Raw genomic sequence first — 25,619 nt, 5'->3', positions numbered from 1 at the left:
GGGCAGGGCAATTAGGCCTTTGTCCCACAATGCAGACGTGCGTCAAGACAGTCGTGCAGCAAAAGCCTTCCAGCTCAATTTAACAGGGGGAAGTAATTAGATGAGTGACGAAGAAGGGTTGACGTGGATGCAAAACGCTGGTGGTGGTCTGTTTCTATTCAGAAACAGAAGACTTTCACGCCTCTTCCTCTAAGGCTTTTCCATTGGTTGGTCACAGGGTTCGACCAAGTCTCCTGACCTCCACGTCAAGGCTCTGTCAGGCCACATGATCACAGCTCCTGAGAAAGAGCTGATGTAAAGTATGTTCTGAAAAAGCCTTGTGGTCATTGGGTTGAAGAAATAGAGCCTGACAGATACTGAAGGGAAGTGGTTCCTCTAAGCGCTCCTGAAAATAGGGCTGGGAAAGCAGGAACCTGAGCTAATGGAAGCGTTCTCAAAGCTTTGCTCAGGCCCTGCTTTGTCCACGTCTGCCCCTCTAATCCCATACAGTCATCACAGCGCATAGAGACTAAAGGCTGATGATGGTATCAGTCTGCATTCCTTGTGCGGAACGCAAGCGTGTTCTCATGGGTTGACTGAAATGTTGGGCACGGTTTACAGCAGAAAATCAGTTTCAGCCTTTGGTCCATCTTCTCACCCTTTAAGTACTGGGTTTTGATCCTGATGACAATTGATTTAATTGAAGAAACTTTCTTTTTAAATTTTCAAAATTTAATCAAAATAACTATACTCCTGAGTGTGTGTAACCAGTAGGGGCTAAGTTTCGTTTAATAACTTTCAGCATATTTGGAGATTTGTTTGTATTGGGGGTCAATTAAGCCAAGAATGCCATTAAGGATGCAGCTTTTGATTTGATTCTCAATTCGTGATTTGATTCTCCCAATATTTTACCCAAAATTCAAATGAATAAAAATGGTCATTTTTACCATATCAGTACAAACCATGACGTTGCACAACTTACTAATGAACATGATGGATTCTTGATTGGCACTGATTGGTTTTTCAGACTTTGGTGCTCAAACAATGCAATATGTTCAATGCCAGTGATTAACAGAATTTCCTTTCTACATCTCTACAGTGCATATTGTCATAATTTAGCATTGCAGTCATGATACAGCAGTTATTAGCACGATAAACTATCATTGTGATCCAAATTTAGTTACAAAGTACCACATGTGAGCATTACAAGGTCAATATTAATATAATTACCATGTAATTCCTAGCTAGGCCTACTTTAAATATTACTTACCAATTACGCATTACTTAGGAATAACTGTATTTGGCCTTTTCCATCTGAAAATGTTTATTTTCCTCTCTACCGGAGAGCAGATCTCAAGGTTTTGTTTGATTTGCATATTGCTCAGCATTGCTCAGCCAGACTGAAATGATGTTGAAAGTGGTGTTGAAAGTATCTATGTATAGTTAAATAGTTGACAGTGTTGGTTTGTGTAGCCTATATTTAGGTCCAGTCTTTTCTATTGCATAAATAAACGAATCCTTGTTTAGAATTAGCATAATGGGTATGGTTAAATAAAGACCAACCAATAAACAATAATATGGCACATGAAAGAGAACGAAGGAACGATGATTTGAATAATACTGCCACTTATTTAAGTCGAGAATGATGATTATTGGCCCAAGGCTAATATATAGCCTCAGAAAGTTTCTCAACCCTACCCCAAACTCGTTTCAGACAATCAAGGCAAATGTTTCTCAAGAGTTCAAGTGTGATTTGAGGTTCTGTGATTCGTAGTGATAGTGACCACTCTAATTGTCTGTAGTGCTGAAAAAGAGGCCTGTGTTGTGTTAAAGCTGTGTTGTTCTTGGTGTAACTTAAACCAGAACCCTGTAAGGCTAAATGAGTGGCTGACTTCAAGCTCTGACTGAGGGCAGGCCTGTTTGAATTGGACAAAAACAGGACGAAGGATAACAACTTGCTTTTTCGTGTGCTTTTCCAAAGCTAGCAGCTCACGAATGCATCTGAACTGATGGGCCTCCTCGTGTTTCCTGTGTTCTTCAGTCTGAATGTGTTTACTCCCAGTCAAAATGTCATCTGTCTCTCTCTTGCCTTCTGCAAAGCGGTATGAATTTGCCGTCTATGTAGGCGGCAACTCCTCCAAGCATATAGGTTTGCGTAAGCCAATTACCAAAACATGTGCAGAGAGAGAGAAGAAAGGAAACTGAATGAGGAGAAGTGGAGGCAGCAGCAGTTTCCTGTTGGTAAAGTTTCTGTGACTGCGCTACAGTCTCATGTGAGAGGCCAGTGAGATGTTCTCACTAATGGTCTCCCACAAAGCACGCCGCAAGGTCAGGAAAAGAAAAATGCAGCCATTTTAATAGCAAGGTGTGGTTAAGTGCAGCTAAGGGACCACCATTTAAGCTTCATATGCCGACAGTAAACTTTACCCCCACCCCCCCCCCAACACCCCCCCCTCCAAAGGAGCAAACGTTTATTGGTCATTTGAACGAATCGGCGTACTTAAATGAATCCAAACATCTGGCAGCTGTTCTTTATTTGCACCCAGCGGTTCCCTCTCCAATGATGAGCTTGAGCTCAGTGAGGGATCAGGCTGTGCTGTTACTTTAGAGTGCCATCTTGTGGTGCAGTACAAACCATGATTCAGGGTTCAGAGTCAACCTTCATGATAAGGATAAAAAATACAGTATTGTTAGAAATTGCAAGATGTGAGGTGCAATAAATTGGCTATTTACAAGTGTTCACTTTGTGGCTCTTTGAGGTTTTATTCTAATTGCGTCAATTGCATATGTAAGACTAAAACATCAAAGCTTCACCCTTGTTCTTTGTGCAGGTAATCGAATTTGAGTAATGCTGTTACATCTGCAGTTTCACACTTCATGAATCTTGGCCGTTCGGCTACTGCAGCCTTTTGTGAAATGTTAGAATGTGATAATTATACAAATATACACTGGATCATTCACAATTAGAAGGACTATGATAGTTAAATATGTCAGTGCATTCACTAACTTTCATCTCTCTCTCTCTTTCTCTCTCTCTATCCCCCCTATCTTGATCTCTGTAGCTGGCAGGTGTGTGGAAAGGTGGGCAGCATGGCTGAACCCAGGCGAGACAGCACCAGCAGCCTGCAGAGGAAGAAGCCCCCTTGGCTTAAACTGACCATTCCTGCTGCTCAAGCGTCTTTAGACGAACCCCCCACCTTTGTCCAGGTACAAGAGTCTCCTGTATCTCCCTCTCTCCCTCTCTCGGTTCAGTTCAATTCAGTTACACTGGTGCCAAGTACAGTATTGCCAAGCAGAACGGCTATCCATGCTCTCTGTGTCTCTCTCGTTCACACTCTCCCCCTTTCTGTCTCTTTTCATGCTCTGTCACAACCTCTCTCTTCTCTTTCTCTCCTTTGAATTGTATTTCTCTTTCTCACTCTCTGTCACTCACTCCCTCTCTTTCTCACTCTCTGCATCATTTTTTTTCTCTTTCCATATTTTTTTCTTTTCTTTTTCTCTCTCTGACTCTCTCTCCCTTTATCTGTCTCTCTTTACGCCCTTTCTCTTTCACTTTTTTTCTGTCCCGCCTTTCTCACCCTCCACTCTCAATTTAGTCAAGTCAAATTAGTCAAGAAAAGCAGTGAACAAAGAAAAGCAGTATTATTATTATTATTATTATCATCCCTCTTTCTCTTTCTCTTTGTCTCTCTCTTTCTCTCCCTCTTTCTCACCTTTGACTCTCACTTTATTTACCAAAGCAGTGGATGTAAAGGAAAGCAGAAGCATATTTCTCTCTCTCGCTCTCCCTCTCCCTCTCCCTCTCTCTCTCTCTCTCTCTCTCTCTCTCAGTCTCTCCCTGCACTCTCAGTTTAGTTACACTTTACTGGCATGAATGTGCCAAGTTACATTATTGCCAGAGAAGTGAACACAAACAACAGCAGAATAACAGTTATCCAGGTTACACTCATTCGCTCTCTTTCCCTCTCTCTTTTCTTCCTGCAACAGCCTGTGAAGAGGCAGGGGTTTCTCCGCAGCGTCAGCATGCCTGTCGAAACCTCCCATCTCGCCTCCCCACCGCGTGACCTTTTTGATCCCCGGCGAGCTCCGCTGCAGCGCCAGGCGTCAATCACACAGACCATCAAGAGGTAGGAGGAGCCTTAAGCTGAATCACTGGCCTGCACAAGGAGGAAGCCGCTTTGGGCTTATTTCTTTTGTAGCTGTCATTGCTTCTCTGGGCTCAACAAGTCATTGCCAGCGTAAGACAACTCCTCTTACTGTAGTTCCAGGGTACATATCCCTGCTCGCAGAGGACCCCTGCACAGGGGTTTCCTCTTGTACCACCAGCTATGTTGCCTCCCTCAGGCAACTGCATCAAACTGCACCACAGTCACCTTATAGTATAATTATAATATAATATAGTTTATAATATTTAACAAATTCCAGCGGTTTCTCATGTAAGCATGAGTGTATGTGACTCACATATGAGACAAATGACGGACATAAAGCAACATTTAACACTGTTTTTCCTGGGCCCAGAGAAGCTGCTGCATGCTTACTCATAGGGTTTAAAAAGCAGTATAAACATGTGTCTGTATATTGCTTAGTTCTGTTTTCACTATTCTGCACAACAAAGATAATTAGTCATTTAGGTTTACTTCCATTCTTAACATTTACACTTATGGCATTTAGCTGCTCCTCTTATCCAGAGCTTAGAAAAGTGTTTTGTTGTCTACTCAGAGAATGTATTCTAGCTAGTACAAATAAATGAGTCCAAACTACCCTTGAGCTCAGGCACTGCGGCGCTGAGTCAGTGCTGATACCTAGAAATACAGACACAATGCAGATTTAAAACAGCATAAGTGCAATACAAGACATTTCAGTAAGTGCTTGAGCATATAAAATTAATATACCAAACCCATCAGAAATGTTAATTATGCTAGGTGATGTAGTACAAATACAGTATCATGATAAAGTATTCACAATACTCGATATGTCACGATATTTAGAAGAGTTGGAACAGACAGTTTAAGGAGCTGTCGGTGGTGCTTCATTGAAAGAAGTGCTATCAGTGATATGATATTTATTGAGCATTACACACACTGCACTGAATGCAGTGAAACATAACTAATAATGCTCTTGTTGCCATTGAAAATTGCAATTGAAAAGCATAATTTAACATATTGTGATGTAATTGATCACAATAACAATAAATATTGTCATATTGCCCTATTCTACTGTGATGTACATGTTTGGCTATACCGCCCACTAGAAAAATACACTCAAAAATGTGATGTATTTAATTTATGTCAAATGCACACCACAAGAAAATATACCAATCTGGCAATAATTGGATTATAGGCTTATATAAATGTATGAATCAACACAATTACTGACAGAAGTGAGAAAACAAAGACTTGATGTAATATATTTTATTTGTGTGGGAATTGTAACACTTTTTCGCAAAGTATTTCTAAGATTAATGACTGAATTATCAACAGTTTGAGAGGTTAATTACACTTTAAGAGGTTAATTAGCTCATTAGTTGATGCTATAGATTGTGCAGAGCAGTGTCCAGGGCTGTGGTTGGGAAGCACTGTCCTAGTCCATGTATTTAATATATGAAAAAACTAGAGAAATGGCTGGAAAACTACTGGCTAGTAAGCATGTACAGTGTTTTTTGCCTGCTCTCATGTTGTGGTTCCTGTTCTACTTTGTCCCCTCATAATGCCCGTGTTACTGGGTGTTGCAGCATGGGTGCCTGAGTTTTAAAAAAAATCATTGTTGCTAGGCTCTGTTGCAAATTTTGTTTGTTGTTTTGTAATAGCCATGTGCATGTGATTGCCCATCCTGGAGGAGATCAGATTCCTCATGTTTTGGCTCCGTTCTAAATGAAATGGAGAGCAGATGGCCTAATATTAGATAAACAAAAGCTCCAACGAGCGGCTATGAGTGTCTTCATGTTTTGGCAGTGAATCATGCGTGATGCTGTTTCGCTGTGTGTGTATGAGAGTGTGTATGTATGCGTGTACAAGTATGCATGTATAAGTCCTACATCACCCATTTCCGCCCTTGCTTCCACTCATGTGGACTTTATTAAGCCTGCTGTGTGTGATTGTTCCATAATCAGCCTGGATTCATTAACTCTCTCAGGCCAATTGCTCTAACTCTGCTAATCTGACAGTCTGGCTCTCTTTCTCTGTCTTCCAGCTGTTTTCTCACGCTTCTTTCCTTCTTGTCTTTTTATCTCTTCCTCTCCTCCCTGTCCTTGCCTCCTCTTCCTCTTGCCTCAACCCCCACCTGCACCCCATCTGCAGCAGCAGGAGGGTCCACTTTGAGCGGATTAACACGGTGCCCATTAAGGGTCACCGTGCTGGGCGCCGTAGTTTCAGGAGGCACCACCATTCCCTCTCCAGAACCCTGATCAGGTACACCCACCATCCCCAGAACAGCGATGGGCATTATTATACAAACAGAGTACAAAAAACGCAAAGATGACAGATTTATACAGTATAAGCTGAGCGAGTTATCACTCACATAGAACTCACTAAATCATAAATGTGGACATTAAAGTAGCAAAAGGGCTAAATGCCCATCCATACCACAGACATGAAGACCCAAAATGTCTCTTTATCTGCATAGACTTTGGGCCATGTCCAAAGCTATGCCACATCCCTTGTATACAGTTTTGTGAGTCTACCAGTTTGTAGATCTCCAAAAGCATAGTAAAAGTGTTCTCCTGATTTCTATTCACACCATAGTTGTGGTAAAAAAAAAAAATAAAAACCCAAAAAACAAGGCAATTTTCAACATAGTGGAAACTTTGTCAAGTCCAAGATCAAGTTTCATTAAGCAAGTGACATTATAGTGGTAGTTCCTGTACCAGTGGTAAGGCTGTAAATGGCAAAAAGGCTATGTTGTGCTTAGGCACCCACTGCCATTCGCTAGGCACTCAGCTATGTTCCAGATTATGTATGCATGCACCTTAAAAATGTTATTTTTCTGCTGGTTTTAGAGTACAATTCCAATTTTCTTGCGTAATTTCACAAATGGGAAAAGACTAAAATATATGTTTTTTTTTCTGCAATATCTTAAATTCATAAATAAAAAAGTGTGTATTAAAATGTGAAGAAGTGTGTTCTATGTAGAGGATGTATTTTTCAATTAGGAAATCACTAAAATCTGTGATTTCAACATGGGCACACAAACTTGTACTTAAAAATAAAGGGTCTTCAAGGATTCTTTGAGTGCTGAGTGATGCTGCAAAAGAACCACTTTTGGTTTCCTAAAGAACCATGTTTGAAAAATAGGTGTGTAAGCGTGGTTTAAAGAAACTTCATATAATAAGGTTTTGTACCAAATCAAGAGTTCTTCCTAGAACATTGACATTATGTAGAGGCTCTTTAAAAGTTAAAGTTCTTCACAGCCACATCCTGTTTACAACGTCAAAACATCAAAAGTTATTTGACTGCTAATAGTGCCCACCCGAGTGAGTGAGTGAGTGAGTGAGTGAGTGAGTGAGTGAGTGAGTGAGTGAGTGAGTGAGTGAGTGAGTGAGTTTGTACGTTACAAACCAATTTCATGCAGCGCTTTATATCTAAAAATGGTTTTCCATGCAAATTCAGGTTCTTTTATGCCATTGTGTAAAGAACAATTTTTATCACCGTTTGTTTTAAGAGTGTATGTTATTGAACGTACAATTGACTGAGTAATTTATGTCATATAATAGTCATATAATGTAGTATAGTAATATAATATTGTGATAGTTAGCAGTGTAGAGGAGCATTTTGTGCCCGTCCCATACAGCATGCAGTACCGACCCTGTGCAACTTTATTGTAGTCTACTCGGACAAGGTCAGGCTGCAATAACGTGAGTTTTTTTTACATGCTTGAATAGAGCTCAGGGAAGACTTTTCTAGGTCTTTATGAAGCAAAATTCAGATAAAGCACATTTCTCTGCACGGCATTTAACATTCCGGACATAATTCCAATCCCCAGGCTATTGTTAGTGACTTATTATGGGCTTGTTGTTGTAATTGCTGTAGGCGGGCTTACTTCGGCTGCCTCAGCGGGATGGGAGGGAACGGCATAGCTTAGATTCAGCATTGCTCACTGTTGCTATTCTTTCAGACTGAATTAGGAGTATTATCAAGGCTGCACGCCTTTGCTCGAGATGAATTCTGTGTTCTTCTCAATGCTTTCTTGAGTCTTGAGAATGCTGGAGGTTCCTTGTTCTTTTGATGCACTGCTTGACTTCATGCCCCTACCAGCTAGCTTTGTTTGTTTTTCCAGACATAAAACAGAGTAAGCTGCAATCCTGATGGGGTATGGTTGCAGTGTATATCAGAGAGATTAGATTAGTGCCTTCTGTGTTCTGCCAGGCTCTAGGTCTTTTACAGAATACAGGGCTATTCTCAGCAGCTCATATTGAGTGTGACAGCACTTGGCTCTTGTGCCAAAGCCATTGCTGAGGAGTGTGCAAGTTCATTGTCAAAAGTTTACTGTTAAATTACAATAATTTACAGGCAGCAATAGAATTAGCTCATGAAATGACCATACAGCTTTATCCTGCACCCCTGGATTTCTATGTGCATCTCATATTTTCTCTAATGTGCAGCCACAGCTGTGTGAAGATCCTCAGTTTTGCTCCATTAGGTTAGTACAACAAGTAAAGCTATAGCCAAACATGACAAACCTTGCTTCCAGGTACAAACGCCTAAATAGTCATGCATTTGGGGGCATTCGTGGGCTGGAGGTTAGGGATCTGGCCCTGTGACCGGAAGGTTGCCGGTTTGATCCCCAGGGCCGACAGTCCATGACTGAGGTGTCCTTGAGCAAGACACCTAACCCCCAACTGCTCCCTGGGCGCCGTGGATTGGGCTGCCCACTGCTCTGGGCAAGTGTGCTCACTGCCCCCTAGTGTGTGTGTGTTCACTGGTGTGTATGTGGTGTTTCACTTCACAGATGGGTTAAATGCGGAGGTGGAATTTCCCCGGTTGTGGGATCAAAAAAGTATAAAAATTCAAATTCAAAATTCAAAATACATTTACACAGTTAAGTGAAAGTTCGTGCTATTTCGCACAGCGGTATAGTGCTGTTTGTTACACTGTGAGCTAAACACTACATGTTATTACAGTTACATACACTTATTCCAGTCTACAAGACCACTAAGATGTCAGTAACCAAATATTTATTAATCATAACATTACAGGATTAAGTAGTTAACAGCCAAACATTAAACACCATCATGGTTGGGATATCAAAACATGTCAAATCCAATCAAATGTATCGTTTGGGCTCTGAGCAACAAAAAAACCCAACTCAAAAACAAAAACAAATTAACAAAACAAATATGCACATAATAACAAAACCCAAACATACAAGGAATACTGGGAAGCTATACATCCATATACAGCCATACAAAGCCAAAAACTAAATTTTAAAATGTCCTTGTCGTCAGTGGTCTACAAATTTGAATGCTCTTACAATGCACGCCTACCACTTTTTCATAGGCCTCGCATTTCTGTGTGTGCCACTGGTGTCTGATCTGTGTGTTTCACAGGCTCATTCAGACCCAAACCCAGGCTAACCAATATCCCACACTATTTCTAATATGATTTTTATGCTGACTAGGTCTCCTATGTGGAGATTAATCTTGTTTTTAGACCGTGAATGAATCGCTGCAGTAGTGGATTCTTCAAACATCACTCCATTTGTTCCAGTTTTGACCTCTGTGCATAGTATTATATTATCAGAGGCTCTTCATATGGTGTACAGTTACTGCTGAGCACTTTAAGTGATCTGACTGTCTGTGTGCTTGAAAAAGGTAATCTCATTAGAAGCTGTGAGAGTCAGAACATGATCATATCTCAGACTGACATGTGCGTGGTTTGTTATCAGCTTGGGAGACTGAGTTAGGAATTAATCGGATGTGTACTTTTGTCCAATAATGGCTTATAGCCAAGCAGCCCAAGCAGCGGTAGTGAGGGGTGAGGCAGCAGGCTTTCTGTGTGTGTGTGTGTGGTGTGTGTGTGTGCGCCACAATGAGAAGGGACTTTCAACATCTGTGTCCGGAGGCATGTCTGGGCAAGTCCCCTTTTCCTTCAAAGCACCTGATGATCTTCTGCTCTGTTCTTTTTCTTATTCTTGGAACATGCTTCATTAATTCACCGAATTTTCCAGTTCCAGCCGCATAAGCGTGGAAAGAACCTCTCTTTTCTTCCACCTTTGCTGTGCATTCTCTCATTGTAGCAGAAAGCTGTGGCTTAAACTGACCAGCAAAGGCAAACATCTGGAGTGCAATGGGATGAGGGAGAATGGTTGTAGTCTCTGGCTGTACTGTGGTCACTGAGCTGAGCCTGAACGGAGTGTCTTGCTTGCTGCCAGGGGCACGGCGGACTGGTTCGGGGTCAGTAAGGATGGCGATGCCACGCAGAAGTGGCAGAGGAAGAGCCTGCGTCACTGCAGCATGCGCTACGGGAAGCTGAAGCCACAGGTAATCCGGGAAATGGAGCTGCCCAGCCAGGACAACATCTCCTTGACCAGCACGGAGACGCCGCCGCCTCTCTATGTACCTACGTCCCAGCATGGCATACCTAAGGTACAGCTTCAGTGTGTGGAATACGTGTGTACACAAAGTTTGGACACCTTCTTTGATGCATTTTATATTATATTTAAAGTTTTTCTGCAGTTTGTAATAATAGTTAAGACACCACAACAGTGAAGTAACACATGGAATTATTCACTGACCAAAAACGTGTTAAACAAATCAATACATCTTATATTTTAGATAGTTCAGTAGCCACACTTTGACTTGCTTTGCACATGAGGAGCCACCTAGATATGCGCATATGCTGAACACGTGTACTGCATGGTGGGGAGCATCAAAATAACCCATATAAATATAATAAATATGATGTAATAACATACAGTTGTATGCAAACGATCATGTGAAAATAAATGAAAAGAACACATCCTTTACAGACAATATAGTTCTGCACATTTTAATGATTAAACTAATTACTGTTAATTTGCTGAATCTAAAATATTAGGGGAAAAATGTCAAATATGTTCTGTGGAAAATGTGTGGCATTTTATATTTCATATATGTTCCACCAGAATAAATTTAAAATTATGCACTAAAATTTGCAGGAAAATGCCATGTTTAGGTTTGTGGAGGATGTGCTCTTACTTTAGCTTAGAAAATCAACAAAAGGGCAAGGCAGGCATACAAATGTATAGAGTGTGGATTTAAATATTGCAAACCAAAAATTATTTTTCCATGATTTATTCAATGTTTTGAATATTTTGTGGAGAACAAATAAAAAATTGGTTGAAATGGTTATGTGCCTTGAGAAATAATTTTAAACAACTTTTAAAATACGGTTGATTCTAGTTTTTTAATCGTTTTATTGTAAATCAATTACTGATGCATTACAGCTCCCTACGTCATTTTAAAATCTCCTGCAATCTGTTTCCTAGAGTCCTACTAATTATTTTAAAGCTTGAGAGTTGAGAGGCTCCTATTCCTCGTCGTTTGGATAGGCTGTGTCCAAAACTATGCCCCATTCATTATAAATAGTGCATGGACAGTTTGTAGGTGTCCATAGTGGAGGATATTCATTCAGTGCACTTTTAAGCCCTATTCCCCATGAGCATGATTTCTTTGGATGACAAAAACAGATGCCATTTCGAACATATTGGAAGTCAGATCAAGCTTCTTAAGCAGGAGAAGCTAACAGTTGGTGTTTTTTTCCTGGCATGAACAGAGAATACACCTAGATAAATATGCAAAAAACATCTGTAAACAGTGTCTATGTTGTAATAAAGTACTTTTTGTCAACATCTTGCTTGACGTAGAAGCTTTTGTGCTGTTCATTTTAATCTACAGCTTCCTAGAGACCTGCTAATAGTTTCTAGTGGATCTTCTGCTTTATCTGTTGATAAAGAATGTGCATCAAATACTATGCACCTGTTTTGTAATATGATGGTGGCCTAATTTCATGGTCACTTTGTTTGCATCTAATCAGATCGTGGACCCTCTGGCACGTGGCCGGGCTTTCCGCATGGTGGAGGAGGTGGACGGTTACAGCGTTCCTCAAACTCCCATCACACCCGGTGCCGCCTCCCTCTGCTCCTTCACCAGCTCTCGATCCGGCCTCAACCGGATACCACGCCGACGCAAACGTGAGTCTGTGGCCAAGATGAGCTTCAGGGCAGCGGCAGCTCTGGTTAAGGTGAGCTCAAAAGACTCGTCAGATTTTAACCCCTTAAACCGCAGGCCAGTTCACTTCAGCTCAGTTATTAGTATAAAGACCTGTTATTCATTCACTACTATGAAAGTAATGTGTTGGTTATGAGAGTGAGGTATTGTACTGAGATCCATATAGGGGGTTATTTAGTTCAAAGGCAATGAAATGCAACACATAATACAATGAATAAAATGTAGGTTACAAAGAGCAGCACTATATAGATGGAGCTTTTGATCTGCCAGTGGAAAATCAATGCTTGTTTAAGACACGAGTCAGGGTCAAACATGCAAAATCAAAATAGCACAGCGGAGCACTTTTGTGGCAGTGGGTAAATATTCCCAGAGGCTTTCTAGAAATGGTTATGATGAAACAACAGAGCCAGGTCAATCCTGACATCAGATTGAACTGTGACCTTTCAGCCATTTGTGTTAAAATTAGATATTTATTGCATAAAAATAGCATTCGCTGTAAGTTCATGATACTGTATATAAGTTTCACTTTGTTTGTGTTTGATTTTAACGGCCTTCTGAATTATACAGTTGTGTCCAAAAGTTTGTGCGTCCCCTATAGTTGACGATGAACGCACATCCTCTACAGGGGACACTCATCTCCACATTTGAATGTATAATTGGTATTTATTTATTTTTGTGCTGGTTTTAAGGAATAAAAATAAGATGTTGCCTGTGCAAAAGTTATGGCATGTTTTAGATTTTGTCTTATTTTTTTCCAATTTGTTTAACCAAGCAAATGTCTAACTTGTTAGCTTATTTTCACATAGAAAATCAACCAAAACCGTTGGACCAGGGGTGTTCATACTTCGGAATAAAGCTTTTATTATTGTGCACGGTATATGCAACAGCAAATCAGTGTCACATAATTTAACACTGGAGTGAAAGCAAAGTAGTATATATGAAGTCTTATGGAATTTAATTAACTAGACATTGTGATGATTTAGACATCCGGTTTCCACTTTGCTACAGTGGTGATTAGCTAGGCTAGTAAAGTTTAGACACCAGACATGTCTTAGCTGATTGAGTGTAGCTGTGTTAAGGAGAAATTGTGTAAATTTGACTTTTATTATGATTATAATTTTCTTTTAACTTCTAATATGTTTCTTTAATATACCCCATAGTTGCTAGTTTCATACAGTACAGTTTTAGGGCACACCAGATTCTCACTGGCTCACAGGAAAACTGATCTGAGTGTGTGTATCTATTTTTAGGGGCGCTCTATTAGAGAGAGTACCATGCGGCGGGCCCACAGACGCAGTTTCACCCCAGCCAGCTTCATTGAGGAGGATGTGGTGGACTTTGCTGATGAGCTGGACACGTCCTTCTTCGCCAGAGTGAGTGATGGTTAAATGTAGATACAATGATAAGATAACAGTCAAAAGGTCCTGTGGCTACTACCATGAAATCATTCATCTTAAGTTAAATGCTTAAGGGATACATTTAAATATGTAACTTTAAAATTAGTGCAGAAATGTACACTTCAGCCCTATTCCGACAGGGTTTGTTTTTCATCGAGGAAGTGGGGTAATGGCACTTTACCACATTCCACAACGTCTGGAATATTTGTGAGCGTAAAAATTATGTTTATGAGCGTAAAAATTATGTTACCCAACCTTCCCATGTAAAACAATGTAAGGCCAAAATTCAGGTAAGATGGCCAAGAAGACCGTAATATCCACTTTTCCTGCCTTGGGCCTTTAATGCTGAGTCTAGTGTGCCAGAATGCCAGTTGTGGTTGTGTTGTCTTGGATACAGCACAGGTGTTTGGTTTCTTCTGATTGGTCTAACTCATCTACAACCCCATATCATAAGCTCAGTCTTATTAAGTTTTCCCCACTTAAAAGTTGATAACTCTGTGTCCCTGGTGCCACACGTGGAGGTCAGTCTAAGCCTGACTGTATGTCTGTGCTCAGGATGTGCTGATGCACGAAGAGATGTCAACGTTCCATGACGAAGTGTTCGAGTCTCCCTCCGATTCTACTACCAAGGATGTGGACAGCAAACAGCTAGACGAGTCAGAGCTGACAGGGAGCGCACTGGACAAGAGCGAACTGGAGAGGAGTCATCTAATGCTGTGAGTCTCCCGCTTACTCACACTTTACCTTTGCACTTGAACTACAAGGCAAATGGAGCTAACAGTGCAAGCTTATAACTAGGCCTGCATTGTAATATCATCATCGTATCGGTAGGTATTTGCTGAAAGAACAAAGACAGACATTTTAAATTTTTCAATATTTTTAACTGATATTTGATGTTTTTAGTGCACTCCAGAGAAATAGAAACTTTAGGTGCTGTGATGTCTGCATTTTATTCCTTCATTTTAGTGCATTTTAAAGCTCTAAAAATAAGTGTTACATTTCTGTAATTGTGTTATGCTAATCTGGGTGGAAATAGTTCCAGTTTCTGAATTTTATAAATGTTTATGTAACAGCATTTGTATCAGTATCCTCAGATATGTACATGAAGGATACTGAATATCAGCATTGACCCACAATTCCCTACTTCAGTAGTTCATCCCTACTTATAAACACCTGTAAGCTGCATGTTTAACATGGTTCACGCCCTTACCTCAAACTGCAACTAGTTAAGTAATCTCAAATAGACTGCTTGTCATTTCTGGCACTCTTACCTATAAAAATCGATAATGGTGCTGTGGCCCTGACCTTATTCTAGTCTAAGCCTCTGAAACTGTGAAAAATGTATCTGTGTCCTGTGCTGTGATAGTCCGCTAGAGAGAGGCTGGAGAAAGGCCAAGGAGGGAACACCTGCACCTCCTAAGGTCCGACTGAAGCAAGAAGTGGTCAGTGTGAATGGTCAGCGGAGAGGGCAGCGGATAGCTGTGCCAGTGAAGAAGCTCTTCGCGCGAGAGAAAAGGCCGTATGGGCTCGGCATGGTGGGCAAGCTAACCAACCGGACATATCGCAAACGCATCGACAGCTATGTGAAGAGGCAGATAGAAGACATGGATGATCATCGGTAAGCCATGTCTTCAGGTAGCCTGTGATGTGTTTTTGTGAACTGTGAGCAGTTTTCATGCACTTCCACACACTTTTCTACAGCTCCTATGGAGATTTGTTCTGTAAATTGAATTTTTTCTTCCCTGCAGGCCTTTCTTCACGTACTGGATCACGTTCGTCCACCTGCTCATCACTATCCTGGCTGTATGTATTTACGGCATAGCACCAGTGGGTTTCTCCCAGCATGAGACCGTTGATTCTGTGAGTTCACCTGTGCTCTCAAACTTTGGAGGTTCAACCATTCTGCTCTTTTTTGTTTTTTTTTCAATATATGACATTGTTTTTTGTTTGGGTTTTTTTTGGTTAAGGTTCTAAGAAACAAAGGTGTCTATGAGAACGTCAAGTTTGTGCAGCAAGAGAACTTTTGGATCGGACCAAGTTCGGTATGTTAATTTTCATTCCATCGTCAGATGTTGACCATTAAGCTTCTTAGGCTCAGTAAGTTATTCTTAAGATGTTAAAAAGTGCGTGTGCAATCTGCAGCAATTATGTAAACATGTAATAATTGTAAAAAAGTGTTTTTGTGCTCACTGCTTGTCACTTCTACGCCAACAGGAGGCACTGATCCATCTGGGAGCCAAATTCTCACCCTGTATGCGACGGGACCAGGAAGTGCATGATCTGATCCAGAGGAAGCGGGATACAGAGCGGAACTCGGCCTGCTGTGTGCGCAATGACCGCTCAGGCTGCCTGCAGACTTCCCAGGAGGAGTGTTCGGTGAGCAGAGGATCCTGTCAACATAAACATATATCTGCCTTCACTTGATAATGAATACTTTATTCATTTGGAGATGTAAATACACACTTAGAGGAACAGTTCAGTCAAAAAAAAACTTTAACAATACATTAAAACAAGCAGCCACCACTTAGCAAGTAGAATCATGAATCAAGTTATTTCTTGGAAAATGGATTACATTACATCCCTGTTTGCTCAAGACACTCAGGCAGTAAGACCAATATTTTAGGCTGCAAGTCCTAAGAGAAACAGACTGTCTCTAGGTACAAAGGTCTGCCTTATGCTGTAAATTAAATTAAACTTCATTTCATGCGCTTTTTTGTTCTGCTCAAAATGTGTACGAGCCTGATTCCAGAAGACTATAGAGAATAGAATAGAGTAATGAGATAGACCATAAGTCTTCAAAACAGCAGGAAAAGGGTCGAGTCTTTTTTGTAAAGTATGCTTAATCGACTAGTTGAAAACTTGTCCCTCTCTCAACCCCACAGAGCACGCTGGCTGAGTGGGTGAAGTGGCCACAGCACTCCAGCACCCCTCTGCTGGATGGCAAGCAACGTTTGTACGGCTCCGTCTGCCATCAGGACCCCAGGTGAGATAACTGTCTTTCCAAGCCAATGTTTGCAACCATCAGATTTGCACATCACACTTAGCAGTTTTTGAATGCATGTACTTGGTGTGTACTTGCAGGACCTGTCTCGAGCCAGCCTCTGTAGCACCTCACGAATGGCCTGATGACATCACCAAGTGGCCAGTAAGTTCTGCAACAGAGCTGACAAAAACTTTTTAGTGACTGTGTTAGACTGACATAAAGAGGTTTCAGTGTGTCAGTTCATCATTGGCTGCTGTGATTGTTGTAGATCTGCACCAGGTATGATACAGGGAACCACACTAACCTGCCTCACATTGACTGTACCATCACCGGCCGGCCCTGCTGTATCGGAACCAAAGGAAGGTGAGGCCAACCACACACAGACATACACGTACACAATTGTATGCAAATGTTTGGCCACCCCTGATCGAGTGATATGTTTTGTTGCTTTTGTAAGTGAAAACAACTTAAAACGTCCTCACATATTTACTGCACAATTACTGTTTATTTACTGAATTTAGTGTATTAAAAAAGTGGCCTGTGCCAAAGTTATGCTACATCATGTTGTGTTTTTTCCGATACGTTCAGCTTATCAACTAAATAGACATTGTGTAACATATGTAGAGCAGATAAATGTTTTTTTCTTCAGTAATTTCTGTTTATTTATTTTCTTATTCTGTTTGTTCTATTTTATTTATTGACTGGTGGTGATCAAACATTTGCAGAAAATACATAGACATTACAGTTGCCTTTATGTGTGATCGGCATAGAACGTTTTAAGTGTGAAAATGACATTCAGTTCTTTCTTTCTAACATTGCTCTTCATCCTGTGTAGGTGTGAGATCACATCACGAGAGTACTGTGACTTCATGAAAGGTTATTTCCATGAAGAGGCAACACTGTGTTCCCAAGTAAGGCAGTTGTTTCATGTTACATTGATATAAATATCAGTACATTGCCAATAAACAGAAACTTGAAATCAGTAGAATGCAATATCAGCATGAGAAGAGTGTTTTACATTTAAACGTACTTTAAAAGTACTTTTGTAGCTCTGTAATAAATTCACTGTATGGCAGTGATAAAAAAATTCCTTTGGTGTTTTCAAAACCACCGCCATGGAGCTTGCCGTTTAAGACTTTCAGCCATTAAATCAAGCATAGCGTTAGTTCAGGCAGGCCACAGAGTTAAGCTCAGGCCATAATCACATGCTTTTATCATCTGATCTCAATCAGCCAACGACTCAGCTGATCACTGGCTATACATACAATTGGCTAAATTTGTCATTGTGCTTATTCAAGCTGTTCATTCTTGACACTTCCTCTGCAGCCACTTTGCAGCCTGCCTTCTCCTTGTCTCCTTGCTGCTCTAACTGACTTGTTCAGTGTCTTGTTTGTTGTCTGCTGGATGCCCGTGTTGTGGACAGGTGCTTTTTACACCTGTAATGCAGTTTCCAAGTTTGACCTGTAGAACCATCTGTAGTAGTCCAGGCAGAGGCCCAGTTGTTTGAGCACCATTCATATATGGCAGAGGTCACTAATAGGCAGACCGGACCCAGACACTGTCCTATGCGGACCTGGACCTATAACCGATAAACTATGAAGAATTATTGAATTTCGACAGGGTGGTCCTATTTTAATCGGCATGTCATTTCTAGTCATTACGGTATCAGTTTAGCAGCCCAGGAACCTCCCAGACCAATCGCATGCATGTAAAATACCACAAGTAAAATACCACTACTCAGCCAATCAGATCTGTGCATTACGATGAGCACTGAGCCTCGAAGGAGTGATGCACACACAGGGGAGGGATGAGGCTAAACAGAACAGTCGGAGAACAAAGTGATTATTTTACATGCTGTTCTCTAAAAAATGGAAACTGAACTGAATTGTTTTGACATTCAGTTGTTGACTACACAAGATGTTGATACATCTACGAGGCTAATTCAATTTACAGTACATGGCACTGAATCATGATGCAAGTTAGACATTAGTTAGATGTCCCGGACCTTTGCTTGAGGAAATTGTGTTTAACTGGACCTTACAGAGTTTTAATTAAAGACCCCTGTAAATGAATTCACACCTTTGGACAGTGCTCACAGCTAGCCTATGTATTAATGAACAAGCAGCAGATTACCAAGAGCAATAGCTATGTGGTAACCTACAGGTTCCCTCAAGAACCACCATCAAAACAAGAATCCATGAGTTGTGTGAGTGAGAGCAAGAAGAGGTGTAATGGCCTGTGGAAAAGTATATTTTTATTGTTTTTTTTTTTTCCAAAGAACTTATGCACCAAAATTAGCAGTAAAATTCTGCATTTAAGTTCCCTGCCAAGGGTGTGTTAACTCAATTTCACATAGAAAAAACAAAACATATCATTTTACCAGGGGTCTTCAGATTTTTGCATATCACTGAACACTCACTGTAACTCTTACAGGATTTTGGTGAAGATTGGAAACAATGAAAATCACATGGTTTTTATGTCAGGTTCCTGTGAACTCTGCATTCACATGGTGAAGTAATTATGGAATCTCTGGAAATAAAACATTCTGATGAAGCTCGTTTTGTCCGCTCACATAACCATAACAAAATGCACTGTTTTTTAAATGGAACACGTTTTTTTATTCAAAATTGAGCAAATAAGACAAACGAAATTACTAATGACTAAAAAACTAATGTGATTAATCAAGATTCACGATGTTACTCATTTCACAGGCATAATAAATTTCAGTGACTGCCAAGCTGAGCAAGGGGATATCAGTCTGAAGCCAGTTTTTATCTTGCAAGATGAAAAGTTTTCTGCTGAAACTTGACAAAAAAAAATGTTTGAAGCAGTTCGTAAAGTCAAACGGTAGCTATTTTGAAGAAGATTCACAGACGGTGTTCAACTGGATGTGCTTGAACATCGCTTGCGTTGTTCCTTCATTGTTATTCATATACTGTAACATATTAATGTGTATACTATATTTAGATTACCTTATTGCTAGTTAGGACAATCCATTGTGTGTATTTAGATTCATACCAGTGAAAGAAAATAACAGCCTGTGCTAGGCCTTCTTACAGACTCTCAACCCTTCTGCTGCCCTCATAGCTCCCTCACTTCTAGGTTAATGACTTGTTACTGGCCTCTGACCAGAGAATTCTGCTAGTCTAAGTGCTCTAATAGCTCTGAAGGTTGCCATGCTAATCTGGTCTGGGTTTGGCAAAATCCCCTTTTTGTCTGAGAGGGCACATTGTGTTGGCTCAGACGTCTGTGCCAGCCCTCTATGTGGCATACAGTGGCCCGCCAAGACTGTTTAAAAGCATTTTATGGGCTGGAGATGGTATTTGAGTGAATGTTGGCAGTACTGCTGTCTGACGAAAAAGTACTTTTTGGCTTAGCGCTTGTGTGATTTTTGAATGGTAGATTTTAACACTACAAATATGCTCTTTTTCTCTCTGTCCTGAAACAGGTGCACTGTATGGATGATGTATGTGGCCTCCTTCCCTTCCTCAACCCAGAAATCCCTGACCAGTTCTACCGGCTCTGGCTGTCTCTCTTCCTGCATGCTGGGTTAGTTTTCTTCTGGTCCTTCCCAGCTGTCACTGGATTGTGCTTATATGGACTACCACCAAATGAAAGGATCTCATCTAAAAAGTAGCATCAGATATATGCAGCTGTCATTGGGACCCATTGTAGGTAGTTCCGTGTAGATAGTTCAGTGGAGAATCAGTTTAATCCAGCAAAACATATTTGGAAGTTTGCGTTTTTAGCTTTTCACCAGAGTTACGAGGCTTATGTATCTAACAAACAATGGAATCTTACAGCTCACCAGTTTGCATCATGCAAACATCTAGTCTCACAGGGTCAGACGTCACCTTGAAATGAGAATACCCATTTGAGGAGAGCTAGATTGGGGTGAAATCCACCACAAACAAAGGACGCCCCCTGTAAAAGGATTATTCTGTTCTGTGCTCTGTTAATATACAAAGTACAATCGTTAACACAAGCAAAACAAGCTAGCTATCGAAACGCTGTTATTACAGATAGATTTTATTTCCTTAGAAATTGGTAGTTTTTATTTTATATTACATCCGGGGGCTAACAGCAGGCTCGTTGGACAATGTTGATGAGTGCATTATCAACTCCTGCTCTGATCTCTGCCTTCACAAGGAGTTGGATTGGTTTAGGAATTTCATGTTCAGTTTGTTCCCACCCTTGTAAATCTAGCTTCCCACCTACATTTACCCCAAAATGTCTCATAATTGTCCCAAAACATTCGTTATGGGAGCACATGTCCCTGCAAGACTATCAAAACTGCATGCCTAAATCATCACATGCTTTCCTCACACCGAGATGTTAAATATTAGCTTTCCTGTCTGATTTCTGACACTGTATGACATATTGTAATGTACAGTGTGTGAAATGCTCCTTAGTTCCCACGTGGCTGGCTACTCCAGTGTTGGCTAGCTGCTAACTTACTCACCTAAATTCGGCAAGTTTTCAAATTTACATATGTGCTACTCCATATTATATAATGTTTCAGAGGTATTCTGCGCATAATTACTGTTGCTAGGCTAGGAAGGACCAACAGAGTCAACTAATTTAATTAGTGCCACCCTGAGGCAGACCAGTACTGCATAGTTAAGAATTTTATAGGCAGACATTCGCCTGTTGTTTAGTAGGATAAATAATGACCTTTCCCTGAATTTATATGTAACTAACAGCATAACTCCATAATAAGATGGTTTTCAGGAAAACCAGGACCATCTTGGTTATCTATAAAAATGGACCAAAGTCCATTACCCAAAGACGGTAGTAGCAGCCACCTTGAAATGTGTCCCCTTCTTGTCTAGTTAACAATGTGTCAGTGTCCCAAACCACATTACCAGGATTTTATATCAACTGTATAGTCAATTGAAATTCAAATGAAAGCTGAATCACTTTGTTCTTGGAGATGTTTTAGATGTTTTAGTAGATGGTGTCTATATAGACTGCTACCTGAGGAGCTGAGACAGAGGTATGCTTTATCAGCTAATCTATTTTGAGAAACAGCTGAATCTAATGCTCTGAAGAGATGCAGTGCTCAGTGTTTTACTCTGTGTTCTCAGTCTGGACAGTAATCAAACTAAGTGCAGGTCCCAGGGCTCTCCTGAGCTTCGCTCTTTGGATGTTTCCCTTTCTTAAGCAGGCTCTGTAAATTAAACCCTCCTGCACGTGCATCTGCCACACACACATGCACACACAAAGTCATTGGCAAGCCATCTCGCTGTGCTAACAGTTTCTTATTGTGCTCTTATAATGTGTGGGGCTGTATCTGCCTTTGTTCAGAAGAATGAGACAATGCCTTTCGTTATGGTGAGGCAGAGTGTACAGGGCTGTTGGAGCTGAGGTCAGAGTAATGGAAACTGAGCTGAGTCATTAACACAACTACTGATGAGATTAGTGGTCATAAAACCTCATATGGGGAAGACTAATGACGTCATTACTTACAGTACAGTCTTTAGGTAATTGGACATTGACACAATTCAGATGTGTCACAAAACAGATGTGTCAGATAATAAAGAGAAAAACACACCAGAGTGACCTCTGAGGGTTTACCACAAGATGCAGACCACCGATGAACCTCAAAAACATAACAGTCATGTATTTAAAGCCTGTAGAGCTCTGGGATGAAGTGTTATGGAGAGAAGAGACAAAGATTAACCTGTACCAGAGTGATGGACTAGTCAAAAGTATGAAGTAAGAAGAATCTGCTCTCAACTGGTGGCATGAGCTTGTATGGCTGCCAGTGGCTGCCACTGACTCACTTTTCTGTATTGATGATGTGACTGTAGCCAGCAGCAGGATGAATCTGTGAATCTGTCAGATGATCTAACATTTTGAGTCCTAGCACTTGGGTTATGTGGTGTGCGCTCAATTTTTCAGCCAATATGAATTTATTGATCTATTTTAAAATGTAAAGATGTGTTAAATTCAGATACAAATGACAATTGTTGATATAGCGGTGTGTAGTAGAGTTAAGCTGGCTTGTACAAGAGGAGCAGCTTCTAGTCTAGCTCTTGTTATTTAGCGTCTAGTCATAGCGGGCTCTAGTCACAAAATTTCTTGGTTCCGAAACCAAATATTTTTTTTTTGCAATTTGAAATATTTGTTTGGTTCGTTTTCTTTTAGACTTGACGATCTAAACAGTATTTAATGCATTAACACTATTTAATGCACGTTCTTGAAAATGTGTAGGAAACATAATCTTTTCGTTTTATTTTGTGGAATTTTATAAGGTGACACTGTAATTCAAGCAAACCTTATTGCCATTTTTCTCTGCCCGGCTACGTGCAGACTGCACTGCTTATGACAGGCTTTATACACTGTACACAGTATCCCCAGCTGAATATGAGATTTCATATGCAGCACAAATATAGATTCATCAAAGCCTTCTCTTCATCCTCTTCTGTTTCATGTGCACATGTGTGTAAACCAGGATTCTGCACTGCCTGGTTTCCGTGCTGTTTCAGATGACTATCCTGAGAGATCTGGAAAAGCTAGCTGGCTGGCTGCGTATCTCCATCATCTACATCCTCAGCGGCATCACAGGGAATCTAGCCAGCGCCATCTTCCTGCCCTACAGAGCTGAGGTACCTACAGCCCACCCTGAGTGTACCTGGTTATTTGAATATATCTATCTATCTATCTATCTATATATATATATATATATATATATATATATATATATATATCTATATATATATATATATATATATATATATATATATATATATATATATATATATATATATATATATTTAAAATCTTAATATTTCTTTACTTGTCATTCTTAAAGCAACACTTCAGAACAAAATGCTAACATGGCTAATAATGAACAAATGTTGGGAAGCAGTGATCTCATTTGCTAGCTACCCTGCTGCAAGCTTTTATTCAGGTTTGAAGTAAGATACTAGTACTGGCAACTGATTGTGTTGCCACAACTGGCGTGTTTATTTAAATATATGGATATCGGAACACTGGCGTGTTTATTTAGATATATGGATATCGGAACTTTTTGGGGTATATTTACTTAAAGAGGTGAGCTAATTATAGACAGTCTAACAATTCACTTCACACTAAACATGTGAACTTGTACATATTTATTTACCCAAAGTTACTCATGTGTATATATATATATATATATATATATATATATATATATATATATATATAATCATCAATATATATCCAAGACACAAGCCAGTAATACTGTGTCTCACATTAAACAAAATAGTGAATGTAGTGTAGCTACGTGCTATGCAGGTGTTGCTGTATAGGCATTTCATAAGCTAACTGCATGCTGTAATCAAATATTAAACCAAATGTTTTCTTAAAATATGTTGACCATGCCTTGTATATGTGGGAGGCTTTTTCAGCTTTCAAGGCCAGTTTCCCAGACCCTAAGTCTAGACTTAGTGGGGCTTCTATTGTGAAAAACCATTGACACTGCCATTCAGGTAGTCTAAGACAAAACTAATCTATGTAGACAAACCAGTCCTCAGTGTCTGACCCAGTTCTCCTTCTCGGTGCAGGTGGGTCCAGCTGGCTCTCAGTTTGGCATCCTGGCCTGCCTTTTTGTGGAGCTGTTTCAAAGCTGGCAGATCCTTGCGCAGCCATGGCGCGCCTTCACCAAGCTACTGTGTGTGGTGCTCTTCCTCTTCGCCTTCGGCCTGCTGCCCTGGATCGACAACTTCGCTCACATCTGCGGCTTCATCTCTGGCTTCTTCCTCTCCTTCGCCTTCCTGCCCTACATCAGCTTTGGCCGCATGGACATGTACCGCAAGCGCTGCCAGATCCTCGTCTTCCTGGCCGTCTTTGTGGGCCTGTTCGCAGGCCTGGTGGTGCTCTTCTATGTCTACCCCATCAAGTGTGAGTGGTGCGAGCTGCTCACCTGCATTCCCCTGACGGACAAGTTCTGCGAGAAGTACGACCTCAACGCCCACCTCCACTGAAGGAGCTGCGAAGGAGGCGGGGCTTTGGGTAGAGAGGAGCATTGGATTGGATTGGCTGTTGTCCTGCATCGGCCAGTAGCCAGAGAACGGAGATAAGCTGGACGTTGTCCCGCCCCTCCGAGGCCATTTCTGTGTGAACTTGGACGATGATGCTTGTGTTCTTCTTTTTTTAATTATTTTTTTCCTCTTCTCTCAGTGCAAGTTGGAATGCCACTTTTGACCATTGTGATGACTCTGAGAATGTTTTTTTAAAATGTCCCCCAAAGAGTTTTGTCTGTTGAGCAGGGTGTCCTGTGACGCTCTAGCTCCAAACCGTCTCTCACACACATTACAGTATCTGAGGACAGTGTGGGAGAATAAGCACTGGTACAAACACAGAAAATATATGCTAAAAAAAAAAAAAAATCTGTCGTTTTATACTTTTCATGTTTTAGCATGTCACTAAATCAGGCAAAGGTTTTACCATTGTTCAGACGACCTCAGAATCCAGGGACGAAAAAGATAAACAATCTATACCTTCAGTGCCTTGGTAAATGTACCTACTACTGCCATATTTTGGTTACGACAAGCACTCAAATGTTATTCTTTTATTTGTGTACTGCTTCAAATGGAGTAATGGTTAAATACTTAAGGGTAGTGTTTTAGCTACCCATTTATTCACTTGTTACAAAATACAGCTTAAACAATCTGCACCTCAGATGGTTGTCTGCCTGTTTCTTATTGGCCAAGCCCTAGTGACATCACACAGATTTTGCTGTTAAAGATATGGAACAAGCTATAGACGGGACCCTGCTATTTAATATCACCCTCTAAACAGATGATCCATTGAAAACCTTGAATAATTGGTGCCATATAAAATACACAGAAAACACTGAATTGTAAATACTTTTATTTTGAAATGATTCGGTCTATTATATACTACAGCATGTTTAGGAGTACAGACCACATTGATGGGCTTAAGAAATTTGATGTGTGAAATCATGAAGAATGTTGGTGTCTCAGATATATTTACAGTCACCGTATCAAAATATTTTTCTCAATGAATTCCATAAATTCACGCTGTAATAAATTGGGGGGGGGGGGGG

General features: G+C 40.6%; 1 protein-coding gene across 3 annotated transcripts in view; it reads left to right on the top strand.

The window, feature by feature from the left end:
- The window catches only part of rhbdf1a (rhomboid 5 homolog 1a (Drosophila)), a 52,447-nt gene extending 27,216 nt beyond the window's left edge, over positions 1 to 25,231 (top strand). For 2 of the 3 annotated variants that reach the window (XM_017719004.2, XM_017719005.2), the window contains exons 2-19: positions 3,042 to 3,186; positions 3,967 to 4,106; positions 6,276 to 6,386; positions 10,345 to 10,558; positions 11,988 to 12,194; positions 13,432 to 13,554; positions 14,134 to 14,294; positions 14,945 to 15,196; positions 15,327 to 15,438; positions 15,546 to 15,620; positions 15,793 to 15,954; positions 16,461 to 16,561; positions 16,660 to 16,723; positions 16,830 to 16,924; positions 17,397 to 17,472; positions 20,010 to 20,110; positions 23,019 to 23,172; positions 24,115 to 25,231. In XM_017719004.2, the coding sequence (XP_017574493.1) occupies positions 3,070 to 3,186; positions 3,967 to 4,106; positions 6,276 to 6,386; positions 10,345 to 10,558; positions 11,988 to 12,194; positions 13,432 to 13,554; positions 14,134 to 14,294; positions 14,945 to 15,196; positions 15,327 to 15,438; positions 15,546 to 15,620; positions 15,793 to 15,954; positions 16,461 to 16,561; positions 16,660 to 16,723; positions 16,830 to 16,924; positions 17,397 to 17,472; positions 20,010 to 20,110; positions 23,019 to 23,172; positions 24,115 to 24,534 (2,685 nt within the window). In that variant the 5' untranslated portion in view covers positions 3,042 to 3,069 and the 3' untranslated portion in view covers positions 24,535 to 25,231. The remainder of the gene's footprint in view (positions 1 to 3,041; positions 3,187 to 3,966; positions 4,107 to 6,275; positions 6,387 to 10,344; positions 10,559 to 11,987; positions 12,195 to 13,431; positions 13,555 to 14,133; positions 14,295 to 14,944; positions 15,197 to 15,326; positions 15,439 to 15,545; positions 15,621 to 15,792; positions 15,955 to 16,460; positions 16,562 to 16,659; positions 16,724 to 16,829; positions 16,925 to 17,396; positions 17,473 to 20,009; positions 20,111 to 23,018; positions 23,173 to 24,114) is intronic. The other variant, XM_017719006.2, reaches the window with a different exon arrangement.
- The last annotated feature ends 388 nt before the right edge of the window (positions 25,232 to 25,619 follow it).

Source organism: Pygocentrus nattereri, chromosome 27 (assembly GCF_015220715.1).
Source record: "Pygocentrus nattereri isolate fPygNat1 chromosome 27, fPygNat1.pri, whole genome shotgun sequence".
Taxonomy (NCBI): Eukaryota; Metazoa; Chordata; class Actinopteri; order Characiformes; family Serrasalmidae; genus Pygocentrus; species Pygocentrus nattereri.
The sequence above is the reverse complement of the archived record's forward strand: the minus strand, read 5'-3'. Positions and strand labels throughout refer to the sequence as shown.